This window comes from Malaclemys terrapin, chromosome 20 (assembly GCF_027887155.1).
Source record: "Malaclemys terrapin pileata isolate rMalTer1 chromosome 20, rMalTer1.hap1, whole genome shotgun sequence".
Classification (NCBI taxonomy): domain Eukaryota; kingdom Metazoa; phylum Chordata; order Testudines; family Emydidae; genus Malaclemys; species Malaclemys terrapin.
In genome coordinates this window covers 7,964,879-7,991,253 of record NC_071524.1, presented here as the reverse complement: position 1 = coordinate 7,991,253, position 26,375 = coordinate 7,964,879, and the positions used below count along the sequence as shown (strand labels likewise).

The window sequence follows — 26,375 nt, the reverse complement described above, 5'->3', positions numbered from 1 at the left end:
GGCTCTTCATTGAGATGTTTCCACCTTGCAGGAAACAGCAGCCTGAAGGATGCTTTAAACTATTCTCATTACCAACAGATCCCATGGGTACTGCAGATGGGAGGTAGTAGGAATAGAGCCATGTCCCCTTTTTCCTGCCCACGCCCGTTAACCAGGGCCAGAAGGAGGAGGAAATGGCAGCATATATATTGGCTGTATACCATAGACATGCATCCTCGTGTAAGGCACTTAAAATCAGTTTAGACCAAAGGAAAAAATAAGTACAAAAGTTCTAGGCTAATTAAGTAACCTTCTACGAAGTCCTCAACAGTTCTGTTACAGGGTTTTAAAAAGCCTAATGGTTAAAGAACTCTCCCAGGATAGACAATGAAATGAAGGATCTTTTTTCTTTTTTAAGAACATTCTTCTGAAGGGAAATCCAGTTGTGAAATCAAAGAGAACTTACTGTTTTCACTCTTGAGTTGGCCTGCAAAAGAACATTGTGATTTCAGTTACCAATCGGTGAACACATATTACATCAACTTACTCAAGGAGCTGCAGAGCTTAACAATCATCGGCTGCCATTCTTCTCATTCATCCACTTTCCTACAAACCACACCTGATCCATTGGCCAGATCTAGTAACAGCTCAGCATCTTATGTTCGAGAACTGAACAAAGGAGAGGCCCTGGGCTCGCATAAAACTGGAGAACCACCCCACACCCCACTGACTCCTGTTTATAAATACCCATCTCCCAGCCACCCATTATCACAGGCACTTTATTGACAATGACTTGAATTCACAGTCTGGTAGTGTAGACATGGCCTGATTTTCAGGGGTGACAGCAGAGTTGTGGCTGGGGGAAGCAGTGGGGCCCAGAGTGATGGAAGGAGTGGGTGGGGAGCCTGTGGAGGCAGTTGGGGGCCAGGGCCAATTGGGTGATGGGTCGGGGCTGTGGGATGGAGTGGGATGCAGGGTGGATGGGGGGATGACTAGGGGAGGTAATGGGGGACAGGGTGATGGGTGGGGGTCTGGAAGAGGCAGTGGGGGTCAGGAGCAATGTGGGGGACCAGGAGAGTCAGCGGCGGCCAGAACGCCAAAATACAAGTTTGCCCAGGGCCCCATTTTCCCTATGGCTGACCCTGGCAGGGCCGGCCGTAACGGTGGGCAACATGGGCGAAAAGCGTGTTGCTGGAGGTGCCTTGGCAATCACCAGGAATTTACAGTGGCTGTGGTGGCAAGGGAGGGAGTTGCCATTGTTCGCCTCTCTCCCCCGCACTTTCAGCAGTTACCAGTCGCCTATGCAGATAAACAGTGTCTTCTACTGATTTAATTGGGAGCTGGATGCACTCAATAACTCTGAAAATGAGGCCCACTCTCTTGAAAGGTGAAGGTGCAAAATCAATGGCAAGTATAACAAAAAATAGGATCCCCAGGCACTAAGAGATATTTGTCGGCTGAAAGAGCAGGGAGGGAGAACACTAAGGTCAAAAATAATATGCTTTACATTACAGAGGTTTTATCTATTTTTTTTTCATTTCATAAACTTTCTTTGTGACATCCAGGGCATGTGCACACAGCAGCTGGGAGATGCAATTCTCAGCTTGAGTGTCTGTATACACAACAAGAACAGGAGTACTTGTGGCACCATAGAGACTAACAAATTTATTAGAGCATAAGCTTTTGTGGGCTACAGCCCACTTCTTCAGATGAATATAGAGTGGAACATATATTGAGGAGATAAGAAGTGTGAGAATACTTACAAGGGGAGATAGATTCAATGTTTGTAATGGGTCAGCCATTCCCAGTCCTTATTCAATCCTGAGTTGATTGTATCTAGTTTGCATATCAATTCCAGCTCAGCAGTCTCTCATTGAAGTCTGTTTTTGAAGTTTTTCTGTTGTAAGATAGTATTCTCACACTTCTTATCAAACTATCTGTACTGAGCTATCTTGATTATCACTTCAAAAGTTTTTTTCTCTTACTTAATTGGCCTCTCAGAGTTGGTAAGACAACTCCCACCTGTTCATGCTCTCTGTATGTGTGTATATATATCTCCTCAATATATGTTCCACTCTATATGCATCCGAAGAAGTGGGCTGTAGCCCACGAAAGCTTATGCTCTAATAAATTTGTTAGTCTCTATGGTGCCACAAGTACTCCTGTTCTTTTTGCGGATACAGACTAACACGGCTGCTACTCTGAAACCTGTATACACAACAGCACTTCTCGAGCTTCTGCTTAAACATTGCAGTATGGTGGCAGCAGTCACTGACATAGGCTTGGGCTAACTGACCAAGTAAGTACCCAGGGCTTCGGGTAGAGGTGGATTTGGGTGGGGAGCCAGAACCTCCACCTCTGGCACTGGGTCAACACTGCTATTCTTAGCGCACTACTTCGAGCAAGAAAAATAACTAAATACGTGAATCCCCTTGCTGGGTGTCAAAGCAGCAGCCATGGTAATCTGTATCTGAAGTAGTGAGCTGCAGCCCACGAAAGCTTATGCTGAAATAAACTTGCTGGGTGTGTTCACCATTTGAATAAAAACTGATTTTTTTGAAGGACAGTGAGATGAACACAGTGATGGCTCTTTGTTTCAAACAGAGCCTACTTCTGTGTGAATGGCACTGTTCACAAACCTATCCTAGAATTCTCATTTTCTCCTGGAGATCAAAAATATTACAATAAAATCAGTCATTTACAAAATTCAGCTGAAAGTGACTAAGGACAATTTTCTGTGGAGTGTAAATATAAGAAGATCAAAGCCCAAATTTAATTTGCTGTAACTTGCCCTTCAGCACTATGAAAGCCAACGTTAGGAGAAAAATTGAGGTATGAAACAGGACAAAGTGCATCAATAGCCTGACATGGTATGCGAGGGTGAGATAGATAGATAGATAGATAGATAGATAGATAGATAGATAGATAGATAAGGTGTATGGGATAGATAGATAGATAGATAGATAATGAACAAAAGTTTATGATGAAAATGGCTCAGTAGACTGTGACCCTTGCCTCTAGAGAGAGACGGGCTAGGCGGAGGGTCACAGTGAGCCTCTGAGGCTAGCAAAATCCGTCAGGAAACGCAAGACCCACGGAGTCAAGGACAGAACTTTGTCACAATAGATAGATAGATGGATAGATAGATAATGAAAAAAAGCCTTCAAAATAATTCTATCTCGACTGTTACACTGTTACATCATTATATTATCTCATAGGATGAGAGGACTAAAACAGAGACAGGGAGATAGATAGCAAGATTAAAGGGGAAAGACGTTGAAAACATTACAATGTGAGATAAAGTGTTAAAATGTTTTGTGGCTAAAGACCACTCAAGGATGCTCAGGGTAGGGTGTGAAGGAGGAGGGAGCAAAGATTCTGCTGTCGTCTTTCCCTCCCATTTTGAGCTGGCTCTTCATTGAGATGTTTCCACCTAGCAGGAAACAGCAACCTGAAGGATGCTTTAAACTATTCTCATTACCAACAGATCCCATAGGTACTGCAGATAGGAGGTAGTAGGAATTGAGCGGTGTCCCCTTTTCCCTGGCCACGCCCCTTATCCAGGGCCAGAAGGAGGAGGAAATGTCAGCATATACAAAAGTTCTAGGCTAATTAAGTAACCTTCTGTGAAAGGAAGTCCTCAACAGTTCTGTTATGGATTTTTTAAAAACCTAATGGTTAAAGAACTCTCCCAGGATAGGAAATGAAATAAAGGATCTCTTTTCTTATTTCAGAACATTCTTCTGAAGGGAAATCCAGTTGTGAAATCAAAGAGAACTTACTGTTTTCGCTCTTGAGATGGTCTGCAAAAGAACATTGTGATTTCAATTACCAATTAGTGAACACTTATTACATCAGCTTACTCAAGGAGCTGCAGAGCTTAACAATCATAGGATGCCATTTTTCTCATTCATCCACTTTCCTACAAACCACACCTGATCCATTGGCCAGATCTAGTAACAGCTCAGCATCATATGTTCGAGAACTTAACAAAGGAGAGGCCCTGGGCTCACATAAAACTGGAGAACCACCCCACTGACTCCTGTTTATAAATACCCATCTCCCAGCCACCCATTATCACAGGCACTTTATTGACAATGACTTGAACTCACAGCTGGTATTGTAGACATGGCCTGATTTTCAGGGGCAACAGTAGAGTTGCGGGCTGGGGGAAGCAGTGGGGCCCAGGGATGATGGAGGGAGTGGATGGGGAGCCTGCGGAGGCAGTTGGGAGCCAGGGCCAATTGGGTGATGGGTTGGGACTGTGGGATGGAGTGGGATGCAGGGGGGATGAGGGGATGACTAGCGGAGGTAGTGGGGGACAGCGTGATGGGTGGGGATCTGGAGGAGGCAGTGGGAGGTAGGTGCAATGTGGGGAACCAAGAGAGGCAGCGGTGGCCAGAGCGCCAAAATAGAAGTTTGCCCAGGACACCATTTTCCCTATTGTGGGCAACATGGGCGAACAGAATGTTGCTGGGGGTGCCTTGGCAGTCACCAGGAAGTTTACAGTGGTTGTGGTGGTGAGGGACGGAGTTGCCATTGTTCGCCCCTCCCCCATCACTCTCTGCAGTTACCAGTGGCCTATGCAGAGAACTAGTGTCTCCTGTTGACTTAATTGGGAGCTGGGTGTGCTCAACAACTCTGAAAATCAGGCCCATGCTCTTCGAAGGTGGAGGTGCAAAATCAATGGCAAGTATTACAAAAAATGGGATCCCCAGGCAATAAGAGACATTTGTCGGCTGAAAGATCAGGGAAGGAGAACACTAAGGACAAAAATAATATGCTTTCCATTAGAGAGGTTTTATCATTTTTTTTCATTTTGTTTATTTATAACTTTATTCATTTCATTTAATTTGTTTGTGGGAAACCACGAGACAATCCCATTTTTCCTGCAATTTTTCTGAAAAAGAAAATCAATATCTAAGCATTCACCATAGGGGCGAATCTCTCCATTATATAAGCAAAAATGTCTCCTATGAATACCAGTGGAGAGGCATACAGAGTGAGTTGGAACAGAATTGTCAGAAAAGGGTATTGGGGGCTGCTTTTTGGATAAGAATGAGTCAGTTACATTGAGGGTTGGGGATGGGAGGGGAGAGAGGAGGTGGCCGGTGAGCAGTTGAACAGCTCCTGATTGGCCCCATAGGGTTTGCTTCTGAGGCTCACAGCCTCCAATATAGTTATCATTTCCCTAGGGACAGGCGCTGGATAAGCTTGCTGCTTGGCTCTTGCTGCCGCTTGCTAAACTTTACCTTTCTCACTAATCATGTATTCTGCTCACTAATGAAAAAGGATCTTTCTCTCTCTTGCTGTTTTCTATACCTTACCTGTCTCACTAACAAAAAAGGATCTTTCTCTTTCTTGCTGCTGTTTTCTATGCTGTACCTCTTTCACACAGCCATGTGTCACTGAACACAGATGCTCTAGCTAATTTTTAAATCTCCTGTTTTCTGCCATGTGCTTTCTCCTAACCTAATAATTCTTTTTTTACCTTGATATTTTTTCTCTTCTATTTCAAAATAACTCTTATTTTTCTTAAAAGCCTTTTAAGTTTTAACAAAAAAGGATTTTTCTCTTTTAGTATTTCAAAATAACTTTTTTAAATGCTCCTTTTTTATTTAATAACTCTTTTCACTCTTTTAAACTTTTTATCTCTCGCCTTACTAAACCTAACCAAAAATCTTTCTTTTTTTAAAACTCCTTTTCTTTAAGTTCTCTCACAAAACCCAGCCAAACATGTCAAAACACAAGCGCACAACATTCCCCCGTCCAGAAATTTAAAAAAATATATATATTTTTCAAAATGGCCAACAGTGCCAAACCTGTACATGACTGAAAATGGAAACCGAGGGTGGGACATAAACCGTAAATGGGGTGTGGAAACCTGTTAAAGAATACATGGTGATGAGTGATATAAAGAGGGTAACTTCTAGTGTGCCCTGAGGGGAGACACACTCCACTGGAGTCCTGACTGACTTCATTCAGAGCAGTTTCAGAGCACTGATTGTGACTTTGACAGCTGTTGTTAGCATTGGGATGAGCACCTGTTGGACGGTTGGCTGTTGAGGGCATCAGGAGCATCCTGCAGTAAGTGACTGGGAGCAGTAAGGCAAATTAGAGGGAACAGCGGAAAATGATGTCCTTAAGAAGGACATTGTAGACTTGAGCAGAGGGAGAGGGTTATGCATTGGAAAGCTCACCAAAGTGAAGCATAATGCACAGCTGGAGGAGGAGGATCACTCTAAGAAGCAGGTTCCTGACCCAAATGGGGCTGCAAAAGGGTCTGGGAGAAGTTGGAGAGACAGCCGGGTGTTGCTAAGACCCACATCCCCAGCCATCAGGGGATATTCACGGGGTTCCCCATGGATCTGAGACAGATGGAATTGGAGATGAGACTGAAAGAGCTGGAGGACCATGAGAAGGAACAAGAGGACTGTAAGGAACAGTGAAAGCATGAGGAAGAGCAGCGGCAGCATGAACGGGAGGTGACCGAGAGGAGAGGCAGAGGGACTTTCCCAGTGGTGAGAAGACTTTTATTTCATTCAAAGAGCTAATGTTCAACAACAGTGTCTACATTTAAAATAGGTATAATTTTATCTACTCAAAATAATTTTCCCAATTTCTAACACACAATATCATGAAAAAATTAACACAATAGACATTTTATGCTAGCTTCCTACATACACTCAAAGGTAAAATGAACAGAAGAGGAGGCATGGAAATATTGAATGTGCATAGTATACAGTGATTCTGAAAATCATTCCTTCAATTTTAGACTAGAGAGAAAATAAATACAAATATTCTGGGATGATGAATCAACTTGGTGGGAGAGAAAGTTATCATAGTTCTGTTAGGGGCTTAAAAAGAAATCTGCTGAGTAATTTGCTCTCCTTGGATTGAGCAAAGGCAATGAAAAGAAGAAATATCTGTTTTCATTTAAAAACATTCCTCTGAAGGATACTAGCAGTTGAGAAATCAAAGAGAACTTACCACGTTCATTTTGGAGTTGGTCTGAAAAAGAACAGTGCAATTTCAATTAGAAATTGGATGAACTGGTATTACCTTACCTCACTGAAGGAGCTGTCTTCCCCAGTCATCAGCTTTTCTCATTCATCCCCTTTTTTACACAACAATCCTGACACATCACCCAAACTCAGTAACAGCTCAGAATCTTGCATTCCATGACTAAACAACGACACTGTACACTCATAACATTGGAGACCCAGCCCACACCCTACTGACTTCCGTTTACAAATGCTCTCCTCCCAGCCACCCATTATCACAGACACCTTACTGACAATGGCTTGGACCCTCAGTCTGTCGAAGGAACTATTGTGACATCAACAATCTCTAGGTAATTTGTACTCAGTCTGGTTAAAACTAAACTAAAAGTTCAAAGTAAACCTAATGTCCTGTTTTTCAACCTTGCCTAAAAACATAAAAATAAAATTTGGTTTAAAAGAATACAAAGTCTTTCAATATGCACATCCTAATTTAAAGCTATCTGTTCATGGGAGCCAGGCGGCATTGGGCTTAGATGGCTAGCCCAACCTGCTGCTTGTGCCACTCTGTCCACACTGCTATTTTTAGCACACTGACTTGTGACAGAAAATTAAATAGCTGCATGAATCCCCTTCATTAAATTTGTGACAGGAAAAGGGGGGTAGGGATAGCTTAGTGGTTTGAGCATTGGCCTGCTAAACCCAGAGTTACAAGTTCAATACTTGAGAGGGCCACTTAGGGATTTGGGGTAAACTCAGTATTTGGTCCTGCTAGTGAGGGCAGGGGGCTGGACTCAATGACCTTTCAAGGTCCATTCTAGGAAATAGGATATCTCCATTAATTTATTTAAAATAAAAAAGAACATAAGAAAGGCAATACCAGGTCAGACCAAAGGTCCATCTAGCCCAGTATCCTGTCTACCGACAGTGGCCAATGCCAGGTGCCCCAGAGGGAGTGAACCTAATAGGCAATGATCAAGTGATCTCTCTCCACCCTCTGACAGACAGAGGCTAGGGACACCATTCCTTACCCATCCTGGCTAATAGCCATTAATGGACTTAACCACCATGAATTTATCCAGTTCTCTTTTAAACTCTGTTATAGACCTAGCCTTCACAACCTCCTCAGGTAAGGAGTTCCACAAGTTGACTGTGCCCTGCGTGAAGAACTTCCTTTTATTTGTTTTAAACCTGCTGCCTATTAATTTCATTTCATGACCCCTAGTTCTTGTATTATGGGAATAAGTAAATAACTTTTCCTTATCCACTTTCTCCACATCACTCACGATTTTATATACCTCTATCATATCCCCCCTTAGTCTCCTCTTTTCTAAGCTGAAGAGTCCTAGCCTCTTTAATCTCTCCTCATATGGGACCCATTCCAAACCCTTAATCATTTTAGTTGCCCTTTTCTGAACCTTTTCTAGTGCCAGTATATCTTTTTTGAGATGAGGAGACCACATCTGTACGCAGTATTCGAGATGAGGGCGTACCATCGATTTATATAAAGGCAATAATATATTCTCAGTCTTATTCTCTATCCCCTTTTTAATAATTCCTAACATCCTGTTTGCTTTTTTGACCGCCTCTGCACACTGCGTGGACATTTTCAGAGAACTATCCACAATGACTCCAAGATCTTTTTCCTGACTTGTTGTTGATGACTCCAAGATCTTTTTCCTGACACCAAAGTGTGAGCCATTCAAATGAAGGCTAACTTTTTTAAGGGAATTGAGATGAATACAGCAGTTGAACAGAATTTGCACCTGTGTGAGTGAAATTGTTCACAAAGCAAGTCCAACTTACTCAATTTCTCCTCAACTATGCGACAAGAAAAAAAATGTCAGAGTCAAAGCAGTCATTGTTCAAAATTCAACTGAAAGTGACTAACACAACTTTTCTGTGGAGCATGAATATGGTTACTGAGAAGCTAAAAATGAAGTTTGAGACGCTCAAAGCCCAAATTTAACATGATGTAACTTACTCTGTAGCAGTGAAATCTAACATTAAGACCTGGTATAGACTAGAACATTATTTCTGCATAACTACTTCACTTAGAGGTATGAAAAATTCACACTCCTAAGTGAAGCCATTATACCAACCTATCCCCTGGTGTAGACAGTTTTATGTCGATGGGGGGGGGGACTTCTGCCGTTGACATACCTGCTGCGTCTTGGGGACATGGAGTACCTACACTGAAGGTTCTCCTGTTGGCGTAGTAATATCTTCACTAAATGCTATAGCGATGTAAGAGTAGACAAGCCCTCAACTACTGCCTCTTAGAGAGATGGATGACCTATGTCAAGGGAAGAATCCTTGCCATTGGGATAGGTGCTGTACACACTGCGTGGTGCAATATAGCTTCTGCCATAAGAAACTACACCATCTGCTCAAGAAATTCTCGGCTACAGTACAGGAACAAATCTACATGGACACACCCCCCAGAACCCCGACCAGCGGTATTCTATCTGCTACCCAAAATCCATAAACCCGGAAACCCTGGACGCCCCATCATCTCAGGCATGGGCACTCTTACAGCAGGATTATCTGGCTATTTGGACTCTCTCCTCAGACCCTACGCTACCAGCACTCCCAGGTATCTTTGAGACACCACCAACTTCCTGAGGAAACTACAATGCATTGGTGCACCAATCCTGGCCACCATGGATGTAGAAGCACTTTACACCAATATTCCACATGAGGATGGACGACAAGCTGTCAGGAACAGTATCCCTGATGAGGCCACAGCATGCCTGGTGGCTGAGCATTGTTTCTTTGTCCTCACCCACAACCACTTCAGATTTGGGAACAACTTATACTTTCAAGTCAGTGGCACTGCTATGGGTACCCACATGGCCCCACAGTATGAAAACATTTTTATGGCTGACTTAGAACAACACTTCCTCAGCTCTCATCCCCTAGTGCCCCTCCTCTACTTGCGCTACCGTGATGACATCTTCATCATATGGACCCACGGAAAGGAGGTCCTTGAAGAATTCCACCTGGACTTCAACAATTTCCACCCCACCATGAACCTCAGCCTGGACCAGTCCACACAAGAGATCCACTTCCTGGACACTACAGTGCAAATAAGTGATGGTCACATAACCACCACCCTATACAGGAAACCTACTGACCGCTATATATACCTACATGCCTCCAGCTTCCATCCAAGACACATCACACGATCCATTGTCTACAGCCAAGCCCTAAGATACAACCGAATTTGCTCCAACCCCTCAGACAGAGACAAACACCTACAAGATCTTTATCAAGCATTCTTAAAACTACAATACCCACCTGGGGAAGTGAGGAAACAGATTGACAGAGCAAGACGGGTACCCAGAAATCACCTACTACAGGACAGGCCCAACAAGGACAATAACAGAACACCACTGGCCATCACATACAGCCCCCAGCTAAAACCTCTCCAGTGCATTACCCACGATCTACAACCTATCCTGGAAAATGATCCCTCACTCTCACAGACCTTGGGAGGCAGGCCAGTCCTCGGTTACAGACAACCCCCCAACCTGAAGCAAATACTCTCCAGCAACTACACACCACAGCACAGAAACACCAACCCAGGAACCAATCCATGTAGCAAACCTTGTTGCCTACTCTGTCCCCATATCTACTCTGGTGACACCATCAGAGGACCCAACCACCTCAGCCATACCATCAAGAGCTCATTCACCTGCACATCTACTAATATTATATATGCTGTCATATGCCAGCAATGCCCCTCTGCCATGTACATTGGCCAAACCGGACAGTCCCTCCGCAAAAGAATAAATGGACACAAATCAGACATCAGGAATGGTAACATACAAAAGCCAGTAAGTGAACACTTCAATCTCCCTGGTCATTCTATTACAGATTTAAAAGTCACTATCATTGAACAAAAAAACTTCAGAAACAGACTTCAAAGAGAAACAGCAGAACTAAAATTCATTTGCAAATTTAACACCATTAATCTGGGCTTGAATAGGGACTGGGAGTGGCTGGCTCATTACAGAAGCAGCTTTTCCTCTCCTGGAATTGAACCTCCTCATCTATTATTGGGAGTGGACTACATCCACCCTGATTGAATTGGCCCTTTCAACACTGGTTCTCCACTTGCAAAGTAACTCCCTTCTCTCCATGTGTCAGTATATAATGCCTGCATCTGTAACTTTCACTCTATGCATCTGAAGAAGTGAGGTTTTTACCCACGAAAGCTTATGCCCAAATAAATCTGTTAGTCTTTAAGGTGCCACCAGACTCCTTGTTGTTTTTATGGCTTCTGCAGTGGCACAGCTACATTTTAAGTGTAGACCTATCCTAAGGTAAGTGTTTGAAGCATGACACCAAACAAAGTGCATCAAGGATTCTACCTGGGATGGCAGGGAGATATACATACATATAATATCTTAATAAGGAAAAGAATACCTTGAAAACCAATTCTATTGCATTGCATTCAGCATTATTTGATCTCATGTGATGAGTAATGAAAGGACTAAAAAAGAGACAGAGAGAGAGAGAGAACTTGGCATCTGGGCGGAAAGGTAGAAAGGAAAAGATGATGAAAACATTGGAATGTGAGAAAAGAGAAAAAATGGTTTTGTTTAGGAAAAATGACAGAATTATAAAAACTAAGTAAAATGGAAAGGTCTATTCAAAGCTGAAGCTGAGCTCCCTTTTGCTGTTGTACAACTGGGACTTAAATTTTCAATACAGGCCACTGATTGTCACTGTCTACATATGTCTCCACAGAACCTGAGTCTCCTGTTGACTTTATTTGGAGTTGTGGGAGCTCAGCAGCTTTGAAAATCAGGCCCAAGGTCTCTGAAGTTGGACATGCAAAATCATTGCAAAGTATAACAAAGAATGTGATCCCTGGGCAGTATGAGACATTTCTGAGCTGAAAGGGAGGCAGGGGAAGACAAAGTTCAAGAAATAACATTTTTTTTCCATTATAGAGGTATTTTGTTTTTATTTATTTTATATTTTTTATTAATTTTGTTTTATTTTTTTGAAACTCCTAGACAATCCTATAAATACTTAGAAAATTCTTGCTGTTTTTCTGAAAAAGAACATGAATATTTAAGCATTCACAAAACAGGCTAAACTCTCCTTTGGAGAAGCACAAATAGCTCCTAGGAAAATCAGTGCAGATGCATTCAGGGTCTGTCAGAACAATATTATTCCATACTTGAAAAATGAACAAAGTATGCAACTGCTGTTCTCAGTCAAAGATCCTGCTACATATACACAGAAGCCATCTCTAACCAATGCCAGTGGTTATGGCACTCACCAGAATGTGGGAGACCCAGTTCTCACTCTCTGCCTAAAGTTGAGCAGGGATTTGAACTTAATTTTCCCACCTCAGTGCCCTAACCACTGAGCTAAAGGTTATATGGGAAGTCCAGAGCTGTGGCTAAAGAACACTCAATGAAGCTAGGGGTGGGGATTTGGAGGTGAAGTAATATAAGGTTCTGTTTCCATCATATTCTACAATTTCAAGCTGGCTCAGGAGTGGGATGTTCCCACTCTGTGGAATACAGCATCCTGAAGGATGCTCTAAACTGTTCTGGGTTAACAACAGATCCCATAGACATTGCAGAAGGCAAGTAGTATGGATGCCAAGGCATGCTTCCTTACTGCTAGCCACTTCCTTGCACTGGACCAGAAGGAGGGCGATATAGGAGCATGTATAGCAGCTGTGCACCATACAAAGATTCCCCAGTGCAAGGGCAATCCCCTAGTGCTCAGATTCATTTTCTGAGGGGCGGAAGAGTAATTTGTGTAGTGAGAGCAGCATGAAAAAGCTGCAGTGTGGCTGAGAATATGAAATAAAGCATTTGTTGAAATTCATAGAGAAATTCCTAGTAGTACAGAGCATTTAAAATAGATAGAATTTGTATCTTCTCAAAACGATTTCCCAAATTAATAACCCACACCATCTTATGAAAAGAAATTTTATCATGAAAAAATAAACACCACGAATATCTTATGCTAGCCTCTTGCATACACTCAAAGAGAAAATTAGTGGAAGAGAAGGCACGGCATTATTGAATGTCTTTACTGTAAGGTGATATTTAAAATCAGTCCTTCAATTTTAGACTAGAGAAAAATTAAATACAAATATTATAAGATAGCAAACCAACTTGCTGTGAAAGAGAGTCATCAACAGTTCTGTTATGGGGTTTAAAAGAAATGTGTGATCAATCTGATTAACATTAAACCCAAAAATCTGAGTAAATCTACAGTTCTCTATCTCAAGCTCCTCTGTAAAATGTAAAAAATATTACAAAATAATACAAGTGTTTCAATATGCAAACTAGTATCCAAATGTAATGTAATGGAGAGATTCCCTGCCCAGCTCCACTACCTTTGTGACACTCTGGGTACTTCTACACAGCAGCTGGGAGGTGTGATTCCCAGCTTTGGTGCTTTACACACAATAGCTGTGCTCGAGGATGAGGTACAGAAAAGCAGTGTGGTGGCAGTGGTCAGTGGCAGGGGCTTGGGCTATCTACCCAAGTACCTGTGCAGAGGGTTGGATGGTGTTGTACTTCGGTGACGAGCCTGAGTCTCCACCTCTGCCTCCTTGTCTACACTGCTTCTTTTAGAGCATTACTTCGAGCAGAAGAAATAACTGCATACACCAACCTGCTTTCTGGCTTGTATGGGCTGTCTGAATAAAGGCCGATTTCTTGAAGGACAGTGAGATGAATACATCCATGGCTCTTCGTTATACACAGACCCTGCTTCAGTGTGAGTGAAATTGTTCAGAACCAGTCCTAACTTTCCTATTTCTCCTGGACATCACAAAGGTTGGAATCAAATCAGCCAGGATACAAAATTCAGCTGAAAGTGGCTAACACTTTTCTGTGGAGTGTGAATACTGTTACAGAGCAGCTAATAGGGTCAGAGGATCAAAACCCAAATTTAACTTAATGTAACTAGCACTGCAGCATTATGAAATCCAACCTTAAGGCAACTGTTTGAGGTATGAGACAAAACAGAGGACACAAATGTTTTCACATGGTACGGGTGGGTGATTTATACATATAAATACAGAAACTTAATAGTGAAAAGATAGCCTTGATAATAGATTCCATCTGGATTTTTACATTACATTTATCGCTATATTAGCTTGTTGGATGAGAAATGAGAGGACTCAAACAGTGAGAGGGAGAGGGAGAACATGACACATAGGTAGCAATATTAAAAAGGAAAGATGTAGAAAACATTGGAATGTGAGACAAAGTTGAAACATGTTTTGTAGAAAAAAATAATAAACATATTAAAGCTAAGTAAAATGAAAAGGTCTGCTCAGAGTCTCAGCTGAATTCCCTTTTTTTTGTTGCACATCTTGAAGTTAAATATTTAATAGTGACCACTAATTTGCAGAGCCTACTTTTGAGACCCCTTGTGTCCAGACAATCTGTATATCCTGTTGACTTAACTGGGAGTTGGGAGTGCTAAAAAACTCTGAAAATCAGGCCCATGTTCCTTGAAGGTAGAGATGTAAAATCAAGGGCAAGTATAACAAAAAATGTGATTCCCTAGGTAGTAATAGCCATTTCTGAACACAGAAAATACAAAGTTAGGGAAAGAAATCATAATTTTCTTTCATTATAGAGGTTTTTGCTTAGTTTTTTTTCCTTATTTATTTAACTGCTGATTTATTTTATTTCATTGGGTGGTTGGAGGGCAGAAGGGGAAGCCAGCAGCCAATCCAATCAATACTTATGATTATTTTCTTGCAGTTTTCCTGATAAAGAAAATCAATATTTAAGCATTCACAAATGGACTCCATCCTGCCTTGAACATGAACAAATAGCTCACAGGAAAATCCGTGGAAATGCACATAAGGTGGGTTGAAACAGATTTTTTTTTTCTTCAGAAATGGACAGAGGATGCAGTGGCCATTCTCAGCTCAAGATCCTCCTACATACGTACATAACTCATCTCTAACTAGTGCCTGTTGTTATGGCACTCACCCAGGATGTAGGAGAACCAGTTGTCCCTATGCCAGAGGTTGATTAGGGGTTTGAACTTGGATTTCCCACCTCTTACCAGAATGCACTAATCCGTGGGTTGAAGGTTATTAAAGAGATCTGAACTACTGGCTAAAGAACGCTCAAGGACACTCGGGGTTTGGGAGGAGGAGCGATGACAAGTTCTGCTTTCATCATTCCCTCCAATTTTGAGCTAGCTCTTCAGTCAGATATTCCCACTTTAGAGGATAGAGCAGCTTGAAGGATGCACTACATTGTTCTCATTATCAACAGATCCTATGGGTATTTCAGAAGGCAGATAGTATGAATGGCGAGCAGTGCCCCATTCTTCCTGGCCACCCCCTTTACACTGGGCAAGAAGGAGGGGGAAATGGAGAGATATATACTGGCTGTACACCACAGAAATATTCCCCAGTAGAAGGGAAAATCCCCTGGTACTGAGATTCTTTTTTTTGGGGGGGGAGGAGGGAGGGAGGAGAATTTGTGTAGTGAGAGCAGCATGAAAGAAGCAACAGTATGGCCAAGAATATGAAACAAAGCATTTGTTGAAATTCATAAAGTTACTATCCCACAGTCGTGCACAACATGTACAATAAATATATATTTTATCCCCACAAAATGATTTGTCAAATTAATAACACACATCATATCATGAAAAAGTATAACATCCTGAAAAAGTAAACATCATAAATATCTTATGTTAGCCTCCTGCATACACTCAAAGAGAAAGTTAATGGAAAAGAAGGTCCAGCATTATTGACTCTGTATACGATAAAGTGATACTTAAAAATCAATCCTTCAATTTGAGGCAAGAGAGAAAATAAGTACAAATATTCTATAGCAACAAACCAACTTGATGGGAGAGAAACTCTCAGCAGTTCAGTTATGTATTTTAAAAGAAATCTGATGGATAATGACAGGTTTCAGAGTAGCAGCCTTGTTAGTCTGTATTGCAAAAAGAACAGGAGTACTTGTGGCACCTTAGGGCTGGTCTACACTGGGGGGGGGAGATCGATCCAAGATACACAACTTCAGCTATGTGAATAGCATAGCTGAAGTCGAAGTATCTTGGATCGAATTACCTGGGGTCCACATGGCGCGGGATTGACGGCCACGGCTCCCCCATCGACTGCGCTACCGCCGCTCGCTCTGGTGGCTTTCCGGAGTCGACGGTAAGCGCGTTCGGGGATCGATATATCGCGTTTTAACGAGACGCAATATATCGATCCCGGATAAATCGATTGCTACCCGCCAATACGAGAGACTAACAAATTTATTTGAGCATAAGCTTTCATGGGCTATAGCCCACTTCTTCGGATGCGTAGAATGGAACATATATTGAGGAGATATATATACACATACAGAGAGCATATAAAGGTGGGAGTTGTCTTACCAACTGTGAGAGGCCAATTAAGTAAGAGAAAAAACTTTTGAAGTGATAATCAGGATAGCCCAATATAGACAGTTTGATAAGAAGTGTGAGAATACTTATATGGGGAGATAGATTCAATGTTTGTAATGGCTCAGCTATTCCCAGTCTCTATTCAAGCCTAAGTTGATTGTATCTAGTTTGCATATCAATTCAAATTCAGCAGTTTCTCGTTAGAGTCTGTTTTTAAAGCTTTTCTGTTACAAAATTGCCACCCTCAGGTCTGTTATTGAATGACCAGACAGGTTAAAGTGTTCTCCTACTGGTTTTTGAATGTTATGATTCCTGATGTCAGATTTGTGTCCATTTATTCTTTTGTGTAGAGACTGTCCGGTTTGGCCAATGTACATGGCAGAGGGGCACTGCTGGCACATGATAGCATATATCCATCGTGTGGTTGCTGTCCTCGCTTACAGACCTGTCCTCGCTTACAGACAGCTCCCCAACCTGAAGCAAATACTCAGCAGCAACTACACACCACTGAACAAAAACACTGACCCAGGAACCTATCCTTGCAACAAAGCCCAATGCCAACTCTGTCCACATATCTATTCAAGTGGCATCATCATAGGACCTAATCACATCAGCCATGCCATCAGGGGCTCGTTCACCTGCACATCTACCAATGTGATATATGCCATTATGTGCCAGCAATGTCCCTCTGCCATGTACATTGAATCTATCTCTCCATGTAAGTATTCTCATGCTTCTTATCAAACTGTCTGTACTGGGCTATCTTGATTATCACATCAAAAGTTTTTTTCTCTTAGTTAATTGGCTTCTCAGAGTTGGTAAGACAACTACCACCTTTTCATGCTCTCTGTATGTGTATATATATCTCCTCAATATATGTCCCATTCTGTGCATCCGAATAAGTGGGCTGTAGCCCATGAAAGCTTATGCTCAAATAAATTTGTTAGTCTCTAAGGTGCCACAAGTACTTCTGGTTTTTTTGCGGATACAGACTAACACGGCTGCTACTCTGAAACCTTTCATTCAGAGTGGTTTCAGAGCACTGAGACTGTGACTCTCTGACAAATACATCCACAGTTCTTAGTTTCAGCCCACAGCCTGCTTCTCTGGAAGTGAAATTGTTCACTGTGGTGGGGCAGCTGCCCCACACAGGTGACAGGGGGGTTAAAGCAGCCCTCAGAGAAGCTGCGCAGAACCCCAACCAATGAGAAGAGGGCTTACTGAGCCAGCCAATAAGGAGGAGGCTTGTTGGAGTAGCCGATCCGGGCCAGTGAGGGCCATATAAAATGAGCTGCTCAGCAGAGCAGAGGGCAGTGTCTCCATGGAGTGCAAGGGAGAAGGACTGGTGTCTGGAGGGAGCACCTCAAATAGAGCAGTGCTGGACAGGGTCAGTGGAGTGAGAGGGAGCTCTAGCCTGACTGGCTGACAGACTGAAACCCTGATATGGGGCAAAGAAGGAGCTAGGGCTACGAGGAAGTGGCCCAGGGAAATGGACGGCAGGGGTAGAAGGGAGATGCAGCATGTGGCTGCCGCGTAGAGGTCCTTGGGTCGGGACCCGGAGTAGTGGACCAGCCTGGGTCTCCCCACCTCCCTTTCCCCCACTTGCCATGGAGGGGAGTGGCCAGTATCGACTGTAGCTTGTTACTGTGGAAAGTGGCTAGACGTAAGACTGTTATTTGCCAATGAGGCAAGTGGAAGGACTGAGGACTGTTGGTCCCCGTGAAGAGGGGGTTGGAGAACGGAATGGGGCACATCTGGAGGGCTGTGTCCTGAAGATGACGGAACTCTGGGATCAAATAAGCAGGGAAGTACTTCATGATGGGGTATCTCTGGTCCAGATGTTAATGAACCCACGCCTGCACACCCCAGCTCAATAATTATCATACAAATTCAAGTAATAAATCCTTTATTGGTATCCAAAATAGTGAAGCTCCTTAAATGCATTGTGAGGTCCCTCCAAGAAACACCACCCAAAACCAGGAATGATAAGCTCCCATGGTCTAGCCTGAACAAAACAACTTTTGTATTCTCCCTTGTTTACACATAAACAAATGTAGTGTTCTCCCTTGAACCATTGTTTTTTCTCTACAAAAAATCCTACCCATGCTCAAGTAAGTATTCTGATGCGTGGATCCAAACTCTGCATAAGTTCCATTGGGGCTTCATCTTCTCCTGACTGATCATGTTGGGGGCTCTGCCTGTCTCTAGCACTTCAGACCCTCAGCTACCACAACCACCTAGGACCCTCAATTGATTCAAACTTCATGAAGAGGTGAGAACCCATCTCTCTCTCTCAGTATAGTCTTCTGACCCTGACTTGTGTGATTAGTTATAGTTTTCTAAACTATGCTGAGTCCAGGGGCATATGAGGGTGGCAGCTTGAAAGTGCTGTTCAACCCAACCTGCTCAGGCATACTCTATTCCGGTGCAGTGCATGTGGCATATGAGGGTGAGAGCTTGGAGGTGCTGCTCAACCCAGCCTGTTGAGTCCAATGCCATATGAGGGTGATGGCTTGGAAGTGCTGCTCGACCCAGCCTACTGAGTCCAGGGACATATAAAGGGTCAGCTTGGGAGTGCTGATTAACCTGGTCCTCTCAGCTGTGCTCTGTTAATGTGTGTGTGTGTGTGTGTGTGTGTGTTTGTCTCATTCTGGGGCTGGAAGAACCCATCTAGGTCCTGCAGGATAGCCCCATTGGGAGGGAACTTGCAGCAGGGAGAAGTAGAGCTCCTTTTGAGAACACAAGTGACACAAGCAGTACATTGATAGAAGTACAGAATTCCCCCCACCCCAGAAGAGTAACCCTAATAAATGAGAATACCCCAGAGCAATGGGCAAAGCTGGTAACAGTAACAAGGAGGGTTTCTACAGGTATATTAGCAACAAGAAGGAGGTCAGGGAAAGTGTGGGACCCTTACAGAATGGGGGAGGCAACCTAGTGACAGCTGTAGGAAAAGCTGAAATACTCAATGCTTTTTTTGCCTCTATCTTCACAGACAAGGTCAGATCCAAGACTGCTGCACTGGTAGCACAGTATGGGGAGCAGGTGAGCAGCCCTCAGTGGTGAAAGAACAGATTAAGGACTATTTAGAAAAACTAGACATGCACAAGTCCATGTGGCTGGATGCAATGCATCCAAGGGTGCTGACAGAGTTGGCATATGTGATTGCCGAGCCATTGGACATGAACTTGGAAAACTTATGATGATCAGAGGTGGTTTCGGATGACTGGAAAAAAGGCAAATATAGTGTCCATCTATATCTAGTTAGCCTCACCTCAGTCCCTGGAAAAATCATGGAACACGTCGTCAGGGAACCCATTTTGAAGCACTTGGAGGAGAGGAAGGTGATGAGGAACAATCAACATGGATTCACCAAGGGCAAGTCATGCCTGACCAACCTGATTGCCTTCTATGAGATACCTGGCTCTGTGGATATGGGGAAAGCGGTGGAAGTGATATACTCTGACTGACCGAAGCAGGGAGTGGATGATGGGAGATGGATCACTTGATGGTCTGTTCTGTTCATTCCCTCTGAAGTACCTGGCACTGGCCACTGTCAGAGACAGGATACTGGGCTAGATGGACCATTGGTCTAACCCAGTATGGCTGTTCTTATGTTATTATGTGTTATCAAACACACACACGCACACAAACACAAGACACTGCTTCCTTCTCTTTCCCAGTGTTTGACACCTTATGGTCTTTCAGAAACTCTAGCGGTTTTAGCTTCCCTAACTTCTACAAGTATAGGGAACATTGCTAAAATGAGAATTAATTTTTAAACGCACCCACTGTAATGACAGGAGGGGAATAGTTCAGTATGTAAATTTCTATTTTTGACAATTTAAGTGTGAGTGAAACTGATGAAAAATCAGCACAGACTTATCACTGCCCTCCCTGAAAATCTATGAAAAGGAAAGCAAATACTGAAACATACACATTTTTATTCTGGAAAACTAAATAAATTAAGGGTGAAATCCTGTTGTTCTTACTCATGTTAGAACTGCTAAAAAAAAGTTTTTAACCATATTTTTCCTGCTTTTTCACTGAAAAGATTTTTTTTTTTTTAGGAAAATAACATTTTGGGGGGCTTTTGTTGTTTTTGTCGGGAAATTTTAAACCAAAATGAAGATGTTCATTGAGATTGGAATTGAATGTTTTATTTTGATTAATTTTTTTTTTTTTTTTTTTTTTTTGGAGGGGAAAAAGTCCTTGACTTTTCAACCAGCTCATGTGGTAAGGTGAGTATAAATGGCACAAAACACTCAGCACTGTGATGTGTGGGAAATCAGTGGGATTTCCCAGGAGGAGAACACAGCATCTCAGGAGATGGAGTCTTAAAATGTATCTTCCTTGTGTAGTAGTTTGTGACTTTGTCAGACACATTGTAACAAAAGATAAAGACTGAAAACATTTCTCAAGTAACAGCAACATCAATATGCCTCTGGTTGTAGAGCTCTTCTCAGCTTTTAAGACACAATAGACACTTACCATGTTCCTCCAGGAGTGGTCCTGCAAAAATCAACAAATCTTTAATCAGACTAAATCATCTAGAGATGTTACAAAATACTCTGATAATGGATTAAATGAAAATACAAAATCAGGTCTAACACCATCTGGAATTGACCAAATTAGTTGAGGACAATTAAATACAATAAAAATTAGAGGGAGATTTTCAAAGGCACAAAGTTCAGTGCCTCAATCCCATTGAAAGAAATTGGAAGTTGGGTGCCTATCTCCTACTTATGCCCTTTAAAATATCACCTTTACTATTTCATGGTATAATTAAGTTTGTACACAAACAAAATCAAGATTTAAATCTGTGCCTCACTCACAAAAATAACTTGGCCTCTTAAATTTGTGTAGTAATTTGAATAACCCTGATGAGTGTGAAATTTATTACTTCAGCCTGCACCAATGCCAAGATGGGCAAAAGATTAAAAGAGTCTAAACTCGCTTATACCCCCACCTATTCCAGGGCTGCTGGTTCAGGGCTGATGAAAGTTAGAGCAGCATTGAGGGTTGCTCTAAGTTGCACTTTGACTTTAACAGCTGCTATGTATGGCTGCACTATATGAGAATAGCCAGATTATAGGAATGCCCCAACCATGGCCCCATCTGCCCTGAAGCAACGTAACCTCTGTGCTAGAGACTGCTGAAGGGGTCTTAGAGCCAGCTACCCCACATTGTATCTGTCACACAGACCCCCTAAATCAATATATTCCTTTACAGTTCTTTGTACCAGGTGGCTGCACTGCAACTATGACATTTCTCAGGGACAGTTACTGAATCTAGCCCAAGAGTTGAGGCTTTCGGTGCTGAGGAGGGGCAGTGGTAAAAGGCCTCTTGTGCTGGTCCTCCACACACATGATAGGGTCTGGAGAAATTATGTCCCTGAGTAGGCAGATTTTATACAGGGAACCTACCCAAGGATTATGTGTGGATCAGATGCTGTTATTATGTATGGGGTTAGGAGGTGGATTGAGAGTTCAGAGAGTTACCCTTCACATATCAGTGCAGAGTTTTGAATTAGAGTTAGGTGGAAAATATTTTTCCCATTCCTGGAATATTTTCAAGAGTTTGACATTTTTCCCACTTCAATGGGGACAAAATCTTGAAAATATTTACATAACAAAAAGCCAAAAACAAACCAAAATATTTAGCTCAGGTCAACTGAAATATTTTGTTTCAATAATTTTGAAATGTTTCATGTGCGCCAGCCCCCTAATAATTTTTGTTGCCCTCTGCTGGACTCTTTCCAATTTTTCCACATCCTTCTTGTAGTGTGGGGCCCAAAACTGGACACAGTACTCCAGATGAGGCCTCACCAATGCTGAATAGAGAAGAATGATCACGTCCCTTGATCTGCTGGCAATGCACCTACTTATACAGCCCAAAATGCCGTTAGCCTTCTTGGCAACAAGGGCACACTGTTGACTCATATCCAGCTTCTCGTCCACTGTAACCCCTAGGTCCTTTTCTGCAGAACTGCTGCCTAGCCACTTGGTCCCTAGTTTGTAGCAGTGCATGTGATTCTTCCATCCTAAGTGCAGGACTCTGCACTTGAACTTGTTGAACCTCATCAGATTTCTTTTGGCCCTATCCTCTAATTTGTCTAGGTTCCTCTGTATCCTATCCCTACCCTCCAGCATATCTACTATTCCTCCCAGTTTAGCGTCATCTGCAATGACGTCTACTATGCCATATTATGTTTAAGTTTGTGCACAAACAAAATCAGGATTTAAATCTGTGCCTCATTCACAAACATGACTCAGGCTCTTAAGTTTATGTAGTACTTTGAATTGCCCTGAAGAGCATGAATTTGGCTGAATTAGCTAAAGGCAATTAAATACAATAAACATTTAGGGACATTTTCAAAGGCACAGAGGGAAGGTAGATGCCCAACTCCCACTAAAAGGTATTGGTAGTTGGGTACCTAATTCCTACTTGATCATTTTAAACTATCACCCTATGTCATGTTATGTTTGTCTGTACACAAACAAAATCAGGTTTTAATACTGCTTCACTCACAAATGGTGAAGGTTTTTTTTTGTAGATTTAAAAGTAGCCATCCTTCAACAAAAAAACTTCAAAAACAGACTTCAAAGAGAAACTGCAGAGCTACAATTCATTTGCAAACTTAACACCATTAATTTGGGCTGGAATAGGGACTGGCTGGCTCACTACAAAAGCAATTTTCCCTCTCTTGGCATTGATACCTCCTCATCAATTATTGGGAGTGGACCACATCCACCCTTACTGAATTGGCCTCGTCAACACTGGTTCTCCACTTGTAAGGTAACTCCCTTCTCTTCATATGCCAGTATATCTATGCCCGTATCTGTAATTTTCACTCCATACATCTGAAGAAGTGGGATTTTTTTACCCACGATAGTTTATGCCCAAATAAATCTGTTAGTCTTTAACATGCCACCGGACTCCTCGATATTCCTTTACAGTTTGTTGTACCGGTTGGCTGCATTGCAACTATGACATTTCGTATTGAATGTAGCCCAAGAGTGGAGGCTTCCGGTGCTGAGGAGGGACAGTGGCAAAATGCTTCTTGTGCTGTCTCTTCATACTCATAATATGATCTGAGGAAATTTGGTAACTAACTAGACAGTCTTTATATAGGGAACCTACTCAAGAGTTATGTGTGGATGTGTTATTATGCAAGGGTTTAAGATGTGGCTAGAACGTTCAAAGAGTTAGCCTTCACATATCAATCCAGGACTTTGAATGAGAGTTGGGTGGAAAATAGATTTTCCATCCCTGGAATACTTTCAAGAGTTTGTCTTTTCCCCACCTCAAATGGGGACAAAAAGTCAAAATCTCAAAAATATTCACAAACCAAAAAGTCAAAATCTTGAAAATGTCAGAATGTTGTGACAACTTTGAAACTGTTTTTCAACTTTTTTTCAAGCCTGGAGAGTCATTGAATACAAACCTGTTTCATGAACAGTTTCAGTTTCAACAAATTGGCATCCTTCTATGAAAAAAATGATTTGTACAAATTCCCAGCCAGCTCTACTTTGAATGTCTTTGTCAACTGATGAACTCCACTTTGTTTTGTGAAGGCCATTTATGATTGTATTAATTTTGGGTTAGAGTATCTCTTCTGTATCAGAGATTTAACACATAGTGGACACACTATATCTGGAAAGCTGTGACAGAGCAAGCAGTAACCATCAGGGTTGAAGGGCTTTATCCCAGTGGGACAATGGTTCTGCTGGAAGCAAGCCCAGTGACTTTAAATTACTCTGCTTATAAGGGGTGGAGCCTGGAAAGTCCCTGGAGGAAGTGCAGAGGCAGAAAAAAGGTGTCAGAGGCTGTTTTAAAAGAGGAATGGTCTCTAAGTCCAGGGGCTTTTTTGTAGTCAGGAACAGAACACCTAGCTGAAGAGAGTGGAGGCAGGAAGTATGTGGACTCCCTTAGGGATGCTGCCCAAACCCAGGACTCCCAGGGTAGTGAGGACTGTTCTGAGGATTGAATTTCAGGTGTTTGTTATTTTTCAAAAGTCTGTAACTCTAAGGCCTCCTTTAAGAGTAAAGTCAACTGTGGTTAAGAAATTCTCTTTGCCTATACCTGTGGTTCTTCTTTGCTCTCAGGTTCTCCCCAAAGAGGTTGAAAAACAAGCCCAGAAGCTAGGTCCACAAAGGGATTTAGGTGCCTATCTGCCCCTTTAGATACCTCAGTTCAAGATTTGGATCCTCAAAACCTCTACTCAGTTGCTGTCTAACCAGAGGCATCATTTGCTATGGCGTAAAGGGGCAATTGTGCCCCCCAAGTCTTTGGTTTGCCCCTGCCCAGGTTTTGTAGGTCTTTATGCCCCAGTCTGTCTTTTACTTTTTGCCCTCCCTGGACTTCCACAATATAATATAATCACATACAATATTCTGTATGCTGTCACAACTCCCCCCTCCCCACCCCCAGCACACACACATACAAATAATTTGACGCCCTGTGCCTAAATCTGTAGGCATAGGCGCCAACTTCCCCTTTGCCTGGTGGGTGCCTGACCCCTCCCCCACTCTTTCCCACCTCTTCTCGCCCCGCCCCCATTCCACCCCCTTCCCCCAAGTCCCTGCCCCTGCCCTGCCTCTTCTCTGCCTCCTCCACTGAGCGCTCTGCTGCATCTCTGCTCCTCCTCCTCCCTCCCGGAAAGTTCAAAGCACCACCAAACAGCTGTTAGGTGGCAGGAAGCACTGGGAGGAGCCACAGAGTCGGCGCCTATGCCTCTAGGTGCCTAATATTTGGCCGGTGAGCCTGTGCAAAGCAGCTTAAGACCAGTTGCCTGTTGCCTAGTTCAAACCAAAGCCCTAGCAGGATGCTCAAGGTAGGGGATCCCCCACTATCTTTCCCGGGGGGCCAGAGCAGCTAGGCCATCTCAGAGGTTGTCCAAGACCAGGCCTACCAGATCAGGCCCCGCAGGAGTACTTAGCGCACTCACCCAAGACATGGGACATCTGGGTTTAAATCCCACAGTACCCCATTTGGAGCAGGGATTTGATCATAGGTCTTCCACCTCCCAGGTAAATGCCTGAACCACTGGGCTACAGGGTATTATGTGGGGGGCTCTTATCTCAATCTCTCCTCTTCAACCTGTGTGACTTTATATGAAATAGTTGAATAGTCACTGCAGCAAGGAGTGAGTGAGACTCTAGAGCCCAGTGGTTGGGGCACTGACCTGGGAAGTGGGTGACCTGATTTCCGGTCCCTGATCCAATGACTAAGTACTTCATACAAAGTGGAAAACCTTTAATAGTAGACACTAAGGCCGTGGCTACACTCGAAACTCCAAAGCGCTGCCGCGGGAGTGCTGTGGTCGCGCGCTAGCGCTGGGAGAGAGCTCTCTCAGGGCTGCAGATAGTCCACCTCAACAGTGCTGGGGCACTGTTTACACTGGCTCTTTACAGCGCTGCGCTCAGGGGGGTGTTTTTTCACACCCCTGAGCGAGAAAGTTGCGGCGCTGTAAAGTGCCAGTGTAGCCATAGCCTCAGAGGCCCCTCATAACAGAATGCTCCAGTGCTCAGGGGAGGAAGGAGACATGGGGTAAAATCACTGCTCCACGTGAGATGGAATTGGGATTTGAACCCACATCTCTCACATCCTGGGTGAATGCTCTAACTACTGATATATCTCAATAGTAAAAAGGGATCCTTTCTGCAGTTGATCTGACTTAAGTACCCACTTCCCTTTGAGGGTTAAGCTTAGGCCATACATGTTTCCTCAGCAATTCCTACTGGTTGCTTTAGGCAGCACAGCATGTTGACTTCGTGAATCCCTTTTTAGGCACCCGCCTCTCTCTGTGCATTGTACAAGGAGTCTGAGCACTTATGTTATGACTGTGGATTGCACTAGGCAGCAGGGTACTTAAAGTAAAGCACTGCAATGCGGAGTCTAAGTCTCCTTTTGGATCTAACTCAGCGCTCACAATCTTGGTGGAACTCTGTAAGTGCACAGTTGGATTGTGAAATCCCTCAG

General features: G+C 43.0%; 1 protein-coding gene across 5 annotated transcripts in view; it reads right to left on the bottom strand.

Annotated features, from left to right (window-relative positions):
• LOC128826379 (butyrophilin subfamily 3 member A3-like) overlaps positions 1–26,375 on the bottom strand; it is a 97,649-nt gene that overhangs the window by 7,104 nt on the left and 64,170 nt on the right. For all 5 annotated transcript variants that reach the window (XM_054009632.1, XM_054009629.1, XM_054009630.1 and 2 more), the window contains 4 exons: positions 20,883–20,903; positions 6,970–6,990; positions 3,762–3,782; positions 446–466 (listed from right to left, as the gene is read on the bottom strand). In XM_054009632.1, coding sequence (XP_053865607.1) covers positions 446–466; positions 3,762–3,782; positions 6,970–6,990; positions 20,883–20,903 — 84 coding nt within the window. The remainder of the gene's footprint in view (positions 1–445; positions 467–3,761; positions 3,783–6,969; positions 6,991–20,882; positions 20,904–26,375) is intronic.